Here is a 17439-nt window from a genome sequence, read left to right on the forward strand (position 1 = left end):
GCAATGCGTGGGGAAAGAGTGTGAGTTTAGACAGACCAGAGTCGGGGGAGGGGGCACCTGGAGCACTGGTGAGCTCTGTGTGCCCCTTTGCTTTTCTGGAACTCTCTGTAAAGGAGAGCAGAGAAGACGTCTTGCTCCTCAGCGCTACCCTTGTTCCCTTAACCTTGCGGGTTGTCAGCTGTCTCCCATAGGTGCTCCCGTGTGCCCCTTGAAATGATCTCATCCGTCCGTGTCTGGACAAAACAGCCAGGTGTCTCTCCAGATTTGGAACATGGGGCTCCTGGCTTCCTTTCCATCCTCAAGTAGTTTGAGCCCTGAGAAACCTGAGACCAAGCCATGTAGTGAGTTGCTGTCCTCCCAAGGCCTACCACCGCAGGCCCCACGGCCTCAAGGCACAGGACAGAGCCAGGGTCCAAGGTTTAGGCCAAGGGTGGGACTACTCTGAAAGCTGTGGCCTTTGAAGGGGTTTGGGAAGTAGGCCTCAGGCTAGGGCGCGCTGCTGCTGACACAGGGCCAGCAGAGCTGAAGAGAAACATCTGTGAGGGCTGGGCGAGGGCCAGTTCCTTGCTGTGCCAGAGTTTTCATATTTGGGCAGATATGGGTGGGGAGCCCAGATCTTGTTTGGTCTAATTCTTAACTTTTAAAAGTTTTCAAAGCTGGGGGTGGGTGGGTGATATGGTTGAATAAACAACAGGAAAACAAACCCTAGCCCTGGAAAGTTACTGTGCACCTTACCCTCTTCGCAGGTTTCTGCCTCTAAGCTTGGTAAGACTTAGCACACGGTTCCTTGGAGAAACATTAATTTGTCTGTCCCAGCCGAAACCAGCCCTGACTGCTCTCCTGTGACCCGTGATGAGGACTGTGCCACAGATCTGTAGTTGGGGGATGAGGGGGTGGGGTTCCAGATGGCCTGTTGGAGTGCGCTGCAGCTGGTGCTCCACACCTGGGCAGGGAGAGGATGCGAATGCTTTACAGACCCAGTTTGGGTAATAAGTGAACCAGGGTTACTCTTATAACTTGTGCGCCCGTGGCTTTGTACAGAAGTTCAGGCTGCACATAAGAGGCCCCATATATAGTCTGTACTCTGATTGCTGCACCACTAAAGGTTAGAAAAACCAGGAAATGGGGCTGGGGTGTAGAGTACTTGCCTAGTATGTACAAGGCCCCAGGTTTAAGCCCAATACTACAGAGGCTTGGACTGGGGGCGGGAAACTTAAAGGAATAATAGGAAGAAAAGGGACAGACGATGATGCCCAGTTGCTAGCCTCCTGAATGACTGCCAGGGGCCACTGAGTAACGTCTTAGGGGCCAACATCAAGCCTGCAGGGACACCATATACTGAGAGCAGACTGGGAGATACTTTGTAATCCTCTCTCTCTCTCACCCCGTCTCTCTCTCCCTCTCCCCCTCCCCCCTCTCTCCCTCTCCTCCCTCTCCCTCTCTCTTTCTTCTCTCTCCTCTCTCCTCTCTGTATAGCCTGGCTGTCCTGGAATTTGCTCTGTAGACTAGGCTGGCCTCAAACTCAGAGATCCACCTGCCTCTCCAGTGCTGGGATTGAAGGAGTGTGCCACCACTGCCTGGCTCCCAGCCTGTTCTTTAAGGCAGACTTGAGAGAGCGTGAACCATTTCACCTGTGAAATCCACTGAAGCAATTAAAGAACGACAAACTGCTAAATGGGGCTGTCAGGGTTTCTGTTGCTGTGAAGAGACACCATGATCATGGCAGCTCTTCTTTTTTATTGGGGTTGTAGGGGTTCCAGACAGGGTTTCTCTGTACAACAGCCCTGGCTGGCCTCAAACTCACAGAGATCTGCCCCTGCCTCCCAAGTGCTGGGATTAAATGTGGGCTACCACTGCCCAGACCATGGCAATTCTTTATAAAGGAAAACATGGGGCTGGAGAGATGGCTCAGAGGTTAAGAGCATTGTCTGCTCTTCCAAAGGTCCTGAGTTCAATTCCCAGCAACCACATGGTGGCTCACAACCATCTGTAATGGGGTCTGGTGCCCTCTTCTGGCCTGCAGGCGCACACACAGACAATAAAAAAAATAAAGGAAAACATTTAATTGGGGCTGGGTTACAGTTCAAAAGTTCAGTTCATCTTGGTAGGAAACATGGTGGCATGCAGGCAGACATGCTGAAGAGGTAGCTGAGAGTTCTACATCTGGATCCAAAGGCAGTTGGAACAGAGTGACTTGGCCTGGCTTGAGCATCTGAAACCTGAAAGCCCACCCCCAGTGACAGCTTCCTCCAGCAAGGCCACACCTAATAGCACCACTCCCTATGAGCCTATGGAGGCCATCTTCATTCAAGGGCCACCACAAGGGCTACATAAATTGTGATACGTGCTTACATTTGGCAAAATGCCATTTTGTTACAAGTACACAGGGCAGTGTTCTATTCACAACATGGATTTTTGGGGTGTTTTTGTTTGTTTTTTTGTTTTTGATCTGAGGTCTTCCCACTCTTCCAGAGGACCTGAGTTTAGTTCCCAGCACCTATCCCAGGCAACTTCCAAACACCTATAACTCCAGTTCTAGGAGATCTAATGCCCTCTTCTGGCCTCCATGGGCACATTTACAAACCCATACATACATACATACATACATACATACATACATACATACATACAATTCAAAATAAAAATTTCATAAAGATTGATATTTATGTACATATGTAGGTATAACTGCTGTACTTGTGTGTGCGCGCGCGTGTGCGTGCGCATGCGCGTGTTGGGATTACAGGCATGAGTCACCATTCCTGGCTTTGAAATATTCTGAGGTTGCCATACTTGCCACTGGTGGGCATAGGTTTAAAACTGGGTGATAAATTGAGTTCCCTCAAAACAGCTGGAGTCTCCAGCTGTGGAGATGTTTCTAAGCCTGGGGAAGCTGTAAGAGGAATGCCGCTTGCTTGTCCTGGTTGCCCAGAATCAAAATAATCACACAGAAGCCATATTATTTAAATCACCGCTTGGCCCATTAGTTCTAGCTTCTTATTGGCTAACTCATATTCATTTAACCCATTTCTTTTAATCTGTATATTGCCACGTGGCTGTGGCTTACCTGGTAAAGTTCCCAGTGTGTCTCTGGTGGCTCCATGACCTCTCTGACTCTGCCTCCTTTCTCCCAGCATTCCATTTAGTTTTCCCCACCTAGCTCTGTTCTACCTTATCAGGCCAAGCCAGTTTCTTTATTCATTAGCCAATAAAAACATCACATAGGCAAAAGGACCCCCCACACCAAGAAGCCCCTAGCCAAGACACCCTCCCCACCATCCTAATTCTAGAGTAGGCATTTTAACAACACAAATGGAGTACCAACCTTGTGCCTGCATGTAGCTCTATGTAATGTGTGCACACAGACCCACCCCTTTCAAAGTACTGCAGGTTAAATGACCAAGGATGTTGCCTGCTGCTTACTTTAACCCCCAAAGTTGACCTTAAAGATTCAGGGTTCACTTGCTAGATCAAGTAGGAAAGAGTCGCTCCCCAGGGCAGGTGAAGCCAATGCTTGGAACTAATGTTTGACAGTCCCTGGTGTGTTTCACTCTCTGCTCATCCCTTCCCCCAAGTATGTTCTGATCACAGTCTCCCTGTGTGGTTTCCCCATGGCCTCCAGTCTTGCTATCTCCATCTGTGTTGCTAGCTTCCTCTCAGGCTCCTCCCTGTCCCCACAGGTGCTCAAGGATCCAGGAGATGCCTCTCTGTCACAAAGCTACAAATCCTTTCTCCTTCTTCCTTGATCCCCACGTGGACCACCATTCTGATTCCTTCTCTGGCCTGTCTATTGGTCATCTTCCCTCCCTGCCTTCTCGAGCTGTGAAGTGCCCAGTGATGCCCTACTGCAAACCCTAGGGCACAGCATAGGTGCTTGCCCTGTTATGGCCATGAAACACCACAGGCTTGCACAGTTCCTGATGTGCATTAGTCCACTAAGGCTCTCCCATGTTTTACACACGTAGAACAACCTCCTCAACAAACCTAAGGCAGGGTCTTAACACTCAGGCCCATTTGGGGGAACATCTTGAACTAACATATACTTAGATATCCCACACATCTTATGCTGTCTGTAATGGAGTCAGACCAAGGTGAGGAGTTGGGGGATCAATGGAGTTTTTGTTTGTTTGTTTTTAAAAAGAATTATTAACTTCCCCCTACATTTTCTACCCGCCCAGTTTTCCTGGAAGCAAGAGTCTTTGTTAGGTTATGCAATCACTAGTCCCCAGATTACCTCACTGAGGTTCCAGCTGTGAGACAAGCCCTCTCCCACTTAAGGAAGTGAGGGGTGGTGGCTCTTTCTGCCATGTAAGGGGCCCTGCATATGCTCTGCTTCCAGCTGGATGCCCTTGAACCATCTAGGCTCCTTCTCCTGGGCCTGGACAACTTGCCCCTCCCCAGCCAGATGATCAAGGCTGGTTCAGAGAGCAGGGAAAGGCTGATGACATGGTATTGCTTTCTTTTTGTCCCTCCCCTTTTTGTTTTTGTTTTTTTTTTTTCGAGACAGGGTTTCTCTGTGGCTTTGGAGCCTGTCCTGGAACTAGCTCTTGTAGACCAGGCTGGTCTCGAACTCACAGAGATCCGCCTGCCTCTGCCTCCCGAGTGCTGGGATTAAAGGCGTGCGCCACCACCGCCCGGCCCTTTTTTCCCCCTTTTGAGACAGGGACTTGTGGCTTTTAACTCCTGAACCTTCTGCTTCAGACTCTCAAATGCTAGGATCACAGGTGTGCACAATACCCTGTTTATTTCATGCTAAGGGTCAAACCCAGGGCTTCCATGCTAGGCATACACTATACCAACTGAGCTATGCCCCCAGCCCTGCATTTTATTTTTTGTAATTTATTTTTATTTTATGTGCATTGGTGTTTTGCCTGCTCATATGTCTGTATGAGGGTGTTGGGCTCCCTGGAACTGGAATTACAGACAGCTGGGAGCTGCCTTGTGGGTGCTAGGAATTGAACCTGGGTCCTCTGGAAGAGCAGTCAGTGCTCTTAACTGCTGAGCTGTCTCTTCAGCCTTGCATTTTATTTTATAAAAGGTCAAATTCACCGAAAATTTCAACTACTCTACAAAGAACTTTATCCCCAGAAGCCAATTTTGAATAAGTGGTTCACCTGGGCTCCCTAAAGGTGAGAACATGTTCTACGTTGTTGGAGCTGGGATAGAAATAGGAACATAGCTCTGCCATGGGTCCCTTACATCCCATTGGTCGTCAACTGTCCTCCTGTGTCTAAGGTTCCAGTCCAGTTTTTGGTGTTGAATTGTGTGTTCATCTCGTCTAGGCTGATGCTGATGCTTGTGCGATGGCTCTCAGTCTACAGAATCCCCAAACACTGCTGGGCTCACACCATAGGCAGCTCTTTCAGGGTAGCTGTACCCCACTGATGGGTACACAGCATTCTCTAAGTATCTTGCTTTCTGGCGGTGTGACACGTTTGGGTTCATTTCCTGCCCCTCTGATAGAATGCTGCATTCTGCACTTATGTGCCAAGAGGATTTGCAGCTCCAAGGCCGTTCCAGGGACAGCTGGGAAACAGATGTATCTGCATGCTTATGTTAACTACACATACGGATTTCTCTGAATGTGTGCATGTTCACAGGGGCTCGTTGGGAGCTCTGCTTTTAACCATATACTGCAGGGTTCAGCAACTTCCTCTTTCTACATGTTCATAAACCCCTTCTCTGAAAAGAAGCCTAGTTCCCACTGTCGTTAGTAGGGTCTGCATATGTCATCCGTGTCCCCACGGTCTCTGCCACCACTCTCTGCTCACACAGTTCTCCCTCCCAGTGCTTGGGTTCTCACACTGGCAATGCCTCCCTCCATCCTGCAGAGCTTTGATGTCCTTTGGTGCACATCCAGAGGACACTGCCCCTGCTCCCTCTCTGACACTGCTACTCCAAGGCCCTCTGGTTCCTTTCTCTGCTCTGGTCCCCTTTTTTGCTCTCTCTTATGACTTCAGGGCAGATTTTTGAGGGGAAAATGTGAGGAAAGGAAGGTCTATCTTGCATTCCACTAAGGCTGCTAGCCTAGTCACTGTCCCTTAGTGGCTGAGTAGTTTGTAGACACCCTTTACCCTACTGAGCCTCAGTTTCCCCAACAAAATGGGAAAGGATATTTCTGTGGGTACAGAGACTCATTGAGCCAATGTCAGGCCCAACCTGGCTCTTGCCTGAAATGATCACTGGACGGATTGAGCAATGACAGCTATTGGCTGTCTATTAGAATCTCCTGAAATGCTGACTTTCCGGGAGGCTAGCCAGGCTGCTGGGTGGTTGTCCACAGCAGTGTAGCTGTGTCTCCCAAGCCTTTCTCCTTTGGCAGGCTTGCATCACTTTTTTTTCTTTCCTGTTTTGTGTGTCCTCAGCCAAGTTTTCGGAGGGTTTCCAAGACAGAGGTCCTTGTTTCCACAGCCTTAAGAAGTGCAGCCCAGGCTGCAGTGACCACTGCTTCCCGACCCAGGCATTGCAGCCAGAAGCAGCAGGATGGGATTTTGGAGCACCTACCTGCTTTTCTGCCTCTTCTCCTTCTTGTCCCAGGTCACTGCAGAGTCACCCACCCCCAAGACCAAGAAAGCCACAAATGTCAAGAAAGGTAAGAAGGGGGCAGCTGCCCCTCCCTACCCTCTAGGGCAGCCCTTCCTTCATCCTGGGGGGGGCAGTCACCTTCCCTACACTCTAGGGGCAGCTGCCCTGCTTTCGTTAACTCCTTCCTGTTCCTTCCCTTCATGTCTGATTCTGATTGATGAGTCTTCCTGGGACTTTGGTGAAAGAATCTGGTGGCTTGGGAGTTCTCGCAGCAGGGATGGTTGTCAGAACTGCAAGAGTCCCCGACTCTTAGGATGGAGAAGAACCTTATAGATTTTCTAAACTGACATCTGCTTCCCCTCTAACACCCGATATGTCAAAGAAATCGAACCTCCAGCTTGTAGCTGGTCAGTTCCTATCAGGGAGCACCAGCCTGGGTTTTCTCAACTGTGAGCCCAAGAGGAGTAGAATTCACTCAAAGACTTGCAGCCAACGTTTAGTAATGTAAACTGTATAAAGCCCCCCCCCCCCCCCGGACAAACCTTTGCTTGGCACACACAGGGGAAATGGGGGACAGTGGACTCTGACTTTCATCCTAGAGTAAGCTCAGAGCATCTCTGCTCTCCTCTGAAATGCTGAGGGTGAGGTCATCCTGGGAGGGGTGGACATGAAACTGCAGGATGTTACAGTGATGACTGAGGTTGTCACCCCTACAGGACCTCGAGGGTGACAGGAAGAGCCAGAGGTGGAGACTCAGGAACGGCTAGAGCCCAGTCAAAGGAAAGGGTGTGGAGAATATACAGGTCCTCTATACCTGGATAGTGATATACAAAAACCAGTACCTCGGAGCCCAGGGCTACAGCAAACACGCAGAACTTGGTTGATAGGGTGCTTGCCCAGCATCTGCAAGGAACTGGGTTGATCCCCAGCAACACACAGAACCCAGAGTGGTGGTTCACACTAACCCCAGCACTAGGAAGAGAATGCAGGAGGGTTATAAATTCAAGGTTTCTTCAATTATATAGCAAATTTGAAGCCAGCCAAAACTACAGAACCCCTGACTCAAAAAACAACAAAACTCTAGGGGTCAGAGTTAGCATCTTCCTGTGTACTCTACTGAGTGCTTGCCTAGAATGTGTGATGTCCAGGCTCCATCTTCAGCACTTCAAACAAACAAACAAGCAAACAAAAACAAACAAAACCGGGGGGTGGTGCTTGCCTTAAATCTCAGTATTTTGGAGGCAGAGGCAGGTGGATCTCTGAGTCTGAGGCCAGCCTGGTCTACATAGTGAGTTCCAGGCCAGACAAGAATACACAGGGAGACCCTGTCTCAAAAATAACCAAAAGTTAAGTTTACAATGTAAACAAAATTCAAAACAGAATGGATACTTTATTAACATCACTTTGACAAAGAGATCTATCATGATGTATATGGAGATGAAGCCCGAGAACCTGAGCAATTAACATGTCAATAATTATTTAGAAAATTTGAATGGACTGAGCTAAAAGTAAATATCTGTTGACTATGTATAGAACTGTCCAGAAGAATCTACAAAGATAGCAGAGACTACTCTTGGAAGGAAAAGCAGGGAGCAGTCTGGATTGGGAAGGTTTTTTGGATGGCTCTGATTTCTTCAATCAGATCAATATATAATAACTGTCTACAAAGTGTTCATTTAAATTAGGGGGACTGAATACCTCACATGGTTCTGTCCTTCAGCACCGCCAACTTTGCCACCAAGGCATGTGGTGTGAGGGATGTAGATCCAAAGGCAAGCAGGATTTCTGAATATGGAAAATGATTGCTAGTTTCTCAAGTTTTTCCCGGTCTTGTAAATCATGTCAGTTACGGGAAAGAAGAGGCTCAAGGCTGCTCCTGTCTTCAGTAATGACCACACTCAAGCTCTGGCCATCGATGGTTCCCACGAGAGCTCAAACACACACCCTGGTTCCGTTTCCGACTCACATTACCCACATGGTGCCCTGTGCTGGTGTTCTGTATCATTGCGCACAGCGTCTGTGAACCCAGAGGTTGAAGCAGCGGTACGGAGTGACTCTGGCTCCAACCCTGTCTGCTGTGCAGACCTTGTTCCGCTGGGTGTTATTTTCCCCACACTTGATAAGTTATATCACCGATTTTTGTACATGCAAGTCCATGTCTTTTTTTTGTTTGTTTGTTCGTTAATTGGTTTGTTTTCAAGACAGGGTTTCTCTGTGTAGCCCTGGCTGTCCTGGAACTCCCTCTGTAGACCCCCTGTCCTTTGCCTCAAGCCGAGCAGAGTTTTCCAAGGAACCCCTGGGACTTCAGAAAGACAGGAGTCCATGCACAGCTCCAGCTGACACACACGGTGTCCCTCACCTACACCTGCTGGTGCACATGTCAATCACCCATGCGGGCAGTCCCTATCAGGGATGTCATGTACCATGGAGCAGACGGGAAGAGCATTGGCTCTGTGGCTCGGGCCAGCTGCTCTACCATCCTAGGCAGCTCATTTAAATCTGGCCTCGGTTTCCTTGTGAAATGGTGAGTACCCAGGATGGTACTTGCCCATGCCTTAGGGCTGACTGGCTGACTGTGAGCATGGCTGAGGAGGTGCACAGCAAGGCTGAGGAGGTGCACAGCAAGCCCAAGTCCTTCTGCAGGAAGCTCTACCAGAAGTGGCTCCTCTGCTCTCCCTCAGCTGCAGCTGAGATCTCTGTGCTGTGTCATTTCCCCTGAGCTTCCTCAGTCACTCCAGGGTGCTGTTTTCCTCTCACACTGTGTGTATGTGATAAGGTGGAGCTGTGTTGGTGAACGTGTGTCCCTGTCACCCTCAGCTCAGACTGGGGCTTGGTCCACATCCTGGGGGAATTGACCTCTGTGATTTTATGGCCCATAAATGGAGCTGGTAAGGTGGCTGTTTCCCTGACTCCTGCTAATCCCACCCTGACAAATGCAGGATAGGGAAGCCTGGAGAGGAACCAGGGCAAAAAGAGCCCACTGGAGGGTCAGTTCCTTAGGCAGGGGGCAGAGATAGAAGATCACCAAGCAGCCTAGGCTGGGAAAAGTAATTCCCCCTTACCTCTTCGGGGCTGGCAGAAGAGAAGGGAGCATCTGCCCGCCTCGGGTTTTCATGGCCTCATGCCTCTCTGTCCTAGATGTGGTGAGCCCAAAGATGTTTGAGGAGCTCAAGAACAGGCTGGACAGCCTGGCCCAGGAGGTGGCCCTGTTGAAGGAGCAGCAGGCCTTACAGACCGGTGAGTGTAGCGTGACTGTGTGGACGGACACGCCCAAGAAGTGGCCAGGCTGGTAACGGGCAGAAGCGGGGAAGCAGGCTCAGTTTCCAGCCAGTGCCAAGCTCAGGAGCCTCTGTTTTCACATGGTTCCTTGGGGGAGACTGCCTGACTTACATCTGTACAACCCATCCATTTGGGCACAGCTGGGTCTGGTCACAGCTAGAGGGTGTGGAGGGTCAGTGCTGCAGAAGCCAGGAGGTTTCTCCCAACAGGAACCTACCACCACCCCGTGAAAGTGTGAGCTCTGGATCAGGGCCAGGAATTGTAGTACGGCCTAGGCCAGCTGCAGGGGAATTGTATTTAGTGTGTCACTGCCCTGGGGCACATGGCTCCCCTCCCCGGTGCCCACCCCTCGTGTGTGTCTGTGCTTTACAGATGCCTCTGAATCACAGTAAACAGGCCAGCATTTGTCAGTCCCAGTGTTAAAGTATGCCAGCTGATGGGGGCTGGAGAGATGGCACGACAATCAAGAACGCTATTGTTTCCGTAGAGGACAGAGTTTGATTCCCAGAGCCACGTCTGGCGTCTCACAACTGCCTGTAACCCCAGTTCCAAAGGATCTAATGCTTCCTGTCCTCCATGGGCACTACACTCTTGTGCATCCTCTCTCTCTCTCTCTCTCTCTCTCTCTCTCTCTCTCTCTCTCTCTCACACACACACACACACACACACACACATGGACACTCATGCATGAGTCTCTCTCTCACACATGCACACATACACGGACACATATAGACATTCATGCACAAGTCTCTCTCTTCCTCTCTCTCTCTCTCTCTCTCTCTCTCTCTCTCTCTCTCTCTCACACACACACACATACACACACACACCTTAAAAATAAAAACAAAGCCAGGCATGGTGGCACACACCTTTAATCCCACCACTTGGTAGACACAGGCAGTGGATCTCTGAGTTTCTGAGTTCAAGTCCAGCCTGGTCTACAAAGTGAGTTCCAGGCCAGTCAGGGTCATACAGTGAGACTCTGTCTCAAAGACAAAACAAATAATAATATGATAAATAAAATCTTGGAGCTGGAGAGATGGCTCAGTTATTAAGAGACCTAGCTGCTCTTCCAGAGAGTCTGGTGGGTTCAATCCCCTGCACCCACATGGTGACTGTATAATTCTAGCCCCAGGGGATCCAATGCCTTCTTCTGCCCTAGGGTAACCCCACACAGACATGGCACACACTCACTCAGACATACACATAACATGCACATATAAAAATCTTTAGTGAAAGTAAGTATTTTTTAAAAAAATAAAAGATGGGGGCTGGAGAGATGGCTCAGCAGTTAAGAGCACTGACTGCTCTTCCAGAGGTCCTGAGTTCAATTCCCAGCAACCACATGATTACTCACCACAACCTGTAATGAGATCTGGCACCCACTTCTGGCTTGCAGGCATACATGCAGACAGAACACTGTATACATAATAAATAAATATTTAAAAAAAAAATAAAAGGTGGGCTAACTGAGGCAGAGGAAGGCCCACAGTCACCCTGCTGGGCACTCCAAAGGCCAGGAGAGCCAGAGCCAGCCTTTGTTTTCAGACTGGCTAAACGCACAGAACTTTGCGGCCAGGCTGGTTGTCCTCTCCACCATGGTCTTTGCGCAGTGTCTCTACTCCCACTCTCCCTGTGATCTTGCCTCAGTTCTGTGGTGTGCAGTGAGCATGCCATGTGTGTGCTTGGTCTTGATCTAGGTGTACGATGTACCCGAGAGTGTGATGGGTGTGCTACAAGTCTATGAATCTGTGAATACACACTTCCGTGAGGCTCATTTGTCAAATCCCTCTGAGACGTAGGGATGCTCCTCCTGACTACTCACTGAGTGGAAGGACTAAGTGCATGGGGTAGGGGCCAATATGTACTCCTAACGTATATGACCCCACAAGTGAGGCATACCCCATCTGCCTGATGGTGGTTTGAAATCAAGCTATGTCGGGTAGTGGTGGTGCATGCCTTTTATCCCAACACTTGGGAGGCAGAGGCAAGTGAGTTCGAGGCCAGTCTGATCTACAAAGCGAGTTCCAGGACAGGCTCCAAAGCTACAGAAGGATTCTGTCTCAAAAAACAAAAACGAGAGAGAGAGAGAGAGAGAGAGAGAGAGAGAGAGAGAGAAGTTAAACACAAACTGCTACACCAAGCTCACCCCATGTCTGTTCCTCCTAACCTGGGAGACCAGTGTTCCACTAAGCACTAGTTCAGAAGCCATTCGGAAAGGCCTCCCTTCCCTTTACTTGGGACCTGGCCTGGGCAGAGGTCCCCTGTGTTGATCCCCTGTGGTAAAGCTTGCTAGCCCTCAGACTGAGGTGGAAGTACTAAGTACCTGGACTGTGGTCTCCATCTCAAGTAGGCAGATGCCTGGCACTGTGAACTAGCTAGTGGCTTGAACCTAGAGCAGAGCCCGGTGATGGAGCACAGCGTGGGAGGCTCTGGCTAGTTGGGGAAACCGAGGTCGCCGCAGCCTGCGGAGGGTGAGGAATGAAGCAGACCCGAGAGAGGTTAAGCTCAGAATAAGCCTGACGCTAGCCTCTGTGGCCCTGGGCAGAAACCAGGTGGCTTTTGTACTCCATCTCTGGAAGTCAGTGACCCTAGCTAAGGAGCCCTTTGCATCAGAGGGGTGGTCATTCCCGGACCAGGGCACCAATTCCTCGTGGACAGTATTCTGGCTTCTTCAGTGCCTGCCACGGCAGGGTCCTGTAGCGGAAGGACCAGGTTTCAAGCAATGGATGGGATGGGATGGAGGCTGGGGACAGTGTGGCTTGGGGCGTCCGAAACTCATGACTGCTATTTCTCCTTTCAGTATGCCTAAAGGGCACCAAAGTAAACCTGAAGTGCTTCCTGGCCTTCCCTCAGCCGAAGACCTTCCATGAGGCGAGCGAGGACTGCATCTCCCGTGGGGGCACGCTGGGCACGCCGCAGTCGGGGCTGGAGAACGAGGCTCTATTCGAGTACGCGCGCCAGAGCGTAGGCAGCGAGGTGGAGATCTGGATGGGCCTCAACGACATGGCCGCGGAAGGCGCCTGGGTGGACATGACCGGCGGCCGCCTGGCCTTCAAGAACTGGGAGACGGAGATCACGGCGCAGCCCGACGGCGGCAAAGCCGAGAACTGCGCCGCCCTGGCCGTAGCGGCCAACGGCAAGTGGTTCGACAAGCGCTGCCGCGACCAATTGCCTTACGTCTGCCAGTTCGCCATCGTGTAGCCTGACCCCTGCGCTAAGGGGCGCGGCCTGGGCCAGGGAGGGGTGAGGACCGCAAAGAGGCGGGCGCTGTTGGTGGGTGGGGCTTGTGGGTTGCTAAGGGGCGGGGCTTCGGTGGGCGGAGTCGAGCTCCAGAGAACGGGGCGTGCGTGCTGGTCCCTGGTGAGAGAAAAGCAGATGCAGGGTCCTGAGAGGGGCGGGAGAGGCCTTTTTGTCTTGGATTCCTCCTTGCCTGTTTTTTTTTTTTTTTTGCAAATAAAGCTGTTCAGAATCCCCGAAGTTGGCTGGTCGCCACGTCAGGGTGGGGCGAAGATTCCCGGAGCCTGGCCCAAAACCCAAGAGAGCCTTAGTCACATTTCCAGCCTGCTTTTTTGTAGCGGCCACTCTCCTCTGTTAGAATAAGACACACACTCCAATTCTGGCGGGTATGTTTGGGGGCTTTATCCTTTCTCTTGCTGGGGATCCATCTGGAGATTCCCCCGGGCATGCAGAGATCTGCTGTGGGGTAAAGGATGAATGGGTTGCCAAGGCTTCCCAGGGAGATCTGTCTCAATCCTCATCCCAGGAGGCTAGTCCAGGAGCCAAAACACCACAGTTACTAGCACTGTCTGGGCCGGCCGGCCAACCAGGGGTTCTGTATGGCTCCAGATCAGCACAGAACATCACTGAGCCCACCATAGTGCAGGAACTTTAAATATATAGTCTGGTTTAGTTTTATCCACCCAGGACAATATGTGTTATTGTGTCTTACAACAAGGAAGTGTCTGATCCCCTTAGCACAGCCATTCGTGCACTGGAGGGGGCTTTCCCAGCACCTTCTGCTTCCGGACAGGCCCACAGTTCCTCGTCAGCCTTCAGTCCCACACTGAGGACAGCGCGATTTGACTGGAACGGGAGGCCGCTTGCAGTGACTGTGTACTCCACTGCCAGGCTGCCTATCATTGGCACTCATTGTATGGAATACAGAGTCATGGCAGGGTGGTGAGAGCCATAGCTGTCGGTGTGTGAGAACATTCAAGGGTGAGGGGTCAGCCATCAGGGCAGCTGACCCCTCATGGTCCTGCTCAAATTTCCTAAGTCGTGGGTCTAGGCAGGCAATGAACATTACCGCCTTCCACCAGAAGATGGCAGTGTGGGAAAGAGGATGACTTCCTGTTCGTCATCTGCTGGAATGGTCTTAGGTTTAGAGCACCTACATACTGCAAACTCGTCCGCCTGTCCTCCCAGCTGTTTGCTCTTTAGAAAAAAATCTTACTGTGTTATCCAGGTGGACTTTGAGCAGCTCCAGGGTTCATTCACAAAATCCTCCTGCCTCAAAAGGCTAACTCTTCACCACATCCTGGATGGAAATCAGAGGGATGCTTTGAAATAGGGGTTTGCTAATGACAGACTCACTCAGATTCATTTTACTAACTTAGTACTTTTTTTTTTTTTTTTGGCTTTTCAAGACAGGGTTTCTCTGTAGCCATGGCTGTCCTGGAACTCGCTATGTAGACCAGGCTGTCCTAGAACTCACAGAGATCCGCCTGCCTCTGACTCCTGAGTGCTAGAATTAAAGGTGTGCGCCAACACTGCCCAGCAAATTTAGTCCTTTGCTTTCAGCATCCTTTGCACAGACTAAGCCTTCAGCTGATCACTGTGCAAGATACTTCCCAATGGTTAAAGAACACTTTTGGACCTGTACCTTAGAAGTTCCAGCTGAGCTCTGAACATTATAACAAAATTCTCTCCAGTTCCACCAATGTAGTTATCTGAACAGTTTGATTGTGTGTGTGTGTATGTGAGTGTGTATGTGTGTATGTGTATATCTGTGTGTATGTGTGTGTATGCCTGTGTGTGTATGTCTGTGGAGACTATAGAGGCACCAGATCTCCCTGGAGCAGGATTTACAGGTGATTCTGAGACACCTGGTCTGGGTTCTGGGATCTAGAAGAGCAATGTGTGCTTTTAACTACTGAGCCATCTCTCCATTTTACATTTTACAATTTTACATTTCACAGCCCTAAAAGTAACAATGGAAATAGTGTTGGTGCCAAATTCTGCTTTATTCTAGCCATTAAAACAACAACACTTGTCTGAACCAGGAAGATGTCTTAACAGGTAAAAGTGGTTGCCATACAAGCCTGAGGATCTGAGGAGGAGAGAGACAACTCCCCAGAGCTGTCCTCTGGCCTCCACACATATTACCATGGCTCCCCCATGTGCCCTTGAAAAAAATTCATCTAAATCTATGCCTGTATCCAGCAATTTAAGACTGAGGCAGGAGGAGTGCTGAGTGTTCAAAGTCATCCTAGACCCAATCTCAAAAAACAAACAAAAACTGCTAGGCGTGGGGGCATGCGCCTTCAATCCCAGCACTTTGGAAGCAGAGGCAGGCAGACGTCTTTGAGTTCCCAAACAGCCAGGGATACATTGAAAGAAGGTCTCAAACAAATACAACAACAAAAGACCTCAAAAATCCTACCAAGAATCCCCTACCCCTTTATCTGATTGAGAACATCATATTTGCTGGGGATGAGTTCAGTGATAAGATTGCTTAGCATGCGTAAGATTTAGGTTTAAACTCTAGCAACACACACACACACACACAATTAAAAATTTTTCTGGGCAGTGGTAGCACATGCCTTAATCCCAGCACTCAGCAGAGGCAGGCAGATCTCTGTGAGTTCGAGGCCAACCTGGTCTACAAGAGCTAGCTCCAGGACAGGCTCCAAAACTACAGAGAAACCCTGTCTCGAAAACCAAAGCAAGTAAATAAATGAATAAATAAAAAGTTCAAAAGGGCGCAACAGTACTTGGTGCTGGCATGTGTTTGTGATTGGGAATACATAATTGTGTAAAAACACCATTCCATTCAGAGTGTTTAGGGTTATTTCTGATGCCTGATGTCAGATCCCTCCTCACCTGCTTTTTATGAGCCAGTGACTCACATAAGAGCATGGTTTATTAATTAATTAAAGTGGAAATCCTGGCCCCACTCTCTGAACACCCCCCCTTCTCCAGTAAAAAGCACTGTTGTTTCAGGCACTGTGAACACAATCTTCAAATGAAGTTGCCACAGCGGAGGTTAAGCTAAGAAGGTCTCACCGCTAGCTGAAGATGAAAATGTGACAGTTTCTGTTCCCTGTAGAAAGCAGCTGATGCAAAGAGCTAAGCTGGACTAGAGAGATGGGTTAGTGGTTAAGAGCACTGGCTGCTCTTCCAAAGGTCCTGAGTTCAATTCCCAGCATCCACATTACTGCTCACAACTGTCTACAACTGCAGTCCTATGGGATCTGATGACCTCTTTGGGTGTTCAGATGTAGGTGCAAAAAGACCGCTCATATACATAAATAAATAAATCTTTTTTTTTAAAAAAAGCTGAGCTGTTGTAGTAAGAAAGTGATCTTTGGATCATGGCAGGTTTAAACACCAGGTCAATAGCAAGGGAAATTTGGGTCAGCTCTAAATGCGAGAGTTTTCTTTTTTCTTTCTTTTGTAATTTAAATTAAAATTTATTTTATTTTTGGGTTTTTCAAGACAGGGTTTCTCTTTACCCTTGACTGTCCTGTAACTTGCTCTGTAGACCAGGCTAGCCCCGTGTTGGGACCATTTGGAGTCCTGGCCTCCAGCTGCTCTTCCTTGCTAGTGATCTTTACTTTCCTTTAGATTTGAGTTACTAAGGCTGTGTCAAAGTTGTTTACCAGCTCTGCTTCACGAGCACGTTGTTGCCTGCCTTGAGGATCAGATGATAAGGTTTTCACCTGTTGGCCCACTTGACTGTTGGGTATATAAGCCTTCGTGGTGCTATTGAATAGAGGGCTTCTTACCAGTGACTAGAGGTCCGTGTATCTGTCTTTGTGAGTTTCAATCTCCAGCCCCCTTGCCCGAATTTCAAGAGCTGTATGGTAGCTCATAGAGCACCAGACAGGCATTGTGTGCTGTAGCCTCAAACTCAGAGATCCGCCTATCTCTGCCTCCTGAGTACCAGGATTAAAGGCGTGTGCCCACCACTGAGGGGCAGTAGAGTTTTCTTTTTCTTTTTTAAGATTTATTTATTGTTATGTATGCAGTGTTCTGCCTGAACTGAATGTATCACTGCAGGCCAGGAGAAGGCACCAAATCTCATTACAGAAGCTTGTGAGACACCATGTGGGTACTGGCAATCAAACTCAGAACCTCTGGAAGAGCAGCCAGTGCTCTTAACCTCTGGTCCACCTCCCCAGCCCCACTGGAATTTTCTTAACTGGGTAAACAACGAACCAGATTTTCAGTTACTCCACAGTGGTTGCCCTGGGTAGGAAAGAACACTTGACTTAGAGTCCAGCTCGACAACTTTCTCCTCAAGCAGTGCTGTGGCCTTGGGGAGACACAGCCACAAAAACTGTGGTTTGAGTCTTGTGCACCATTTGCAGAAAAACATTGGCCGCTAGGGTCACGCTCAAAGGCAGGGCGTGTCAA

General features: G+C 49.5%; 1 protein-coding gene across 2 annotated transcripts; it reads left to right on the forward strand.

The window, feature by feature from the left end:
• The first annotated feature begins 5016 nt into the window (after positions 1–5016).
• Positions 5017–13044, forward strand: Clec3b (C-type lectin domain family 3 member B). Of its 2 annotated transcripts, XM_038323860.1 has the most exons (4): positions 5017–5126; positions 6409–6589; positions 9661–9759; positions 12602–13044. In XM_038323860.1, the coding sequence occupies exons 2-4, from the start codon at positions 6481–6483 to the stop codon at positions 13000–13002; spliced, it is 609 nt and encodes a 202-aa protein (XP_038179788.1). In that variant the 5' UTR covers positions 5017–5126; positions 6409–6480; the 3' UTR covers positions 13003–13044. The 2 variants fall into 2 exon arrangements, with proteins under 2 accessions (XP_038179788.1, XP_038179789.1); XM_038323861.1 differs by lacking the exons at positions 5017–5126; positions 6409–6589 and adding an exon at positions 9298–9410.
• The last annotated feature ends 4395 nt before the right edge of the window (positions 13045–17439 follow it).

Source organism: Arvicola amphibius, chromosome 3 (assembly GCF_903992535.2).
Source record: "Arvicola amphibius chromosome 3, mArvAmp1.2, whole genome shotgun sequence".
In the NCBI taxonomy this organism is placed as follows: Eukaryota; Metazoa; Chordata; class Mammalia; order Rodentia; family Cricetidae; genus Arvicola; species Arvicola amphibius.

Bases quoted from the DNA above. Each gene is read 5' to 3' on its own strand.
- Clec3b (XM_038323860.1), top strand. From the start codon at position 6,481: ATGGGATTTTGGAGCACCTACCTGCTTTTCTGCCTCTTCTCCTTCTTG. The intron at 6,590-9,660 runs GTAAGAAGGGGG...TCTCTGTCCTAG, and splicing joins AGCCACAAATGTCAAGAAAG to ATGTGGTGAGCCCAAAGATG. The intron at 9,760-12,601 runs GTGAGTGTAGCG...TTCTCCTTTCAG, and splicing joins GCAGCAGGCCTTACAGACCG to TATGCCTAAAGGGCACCAAA.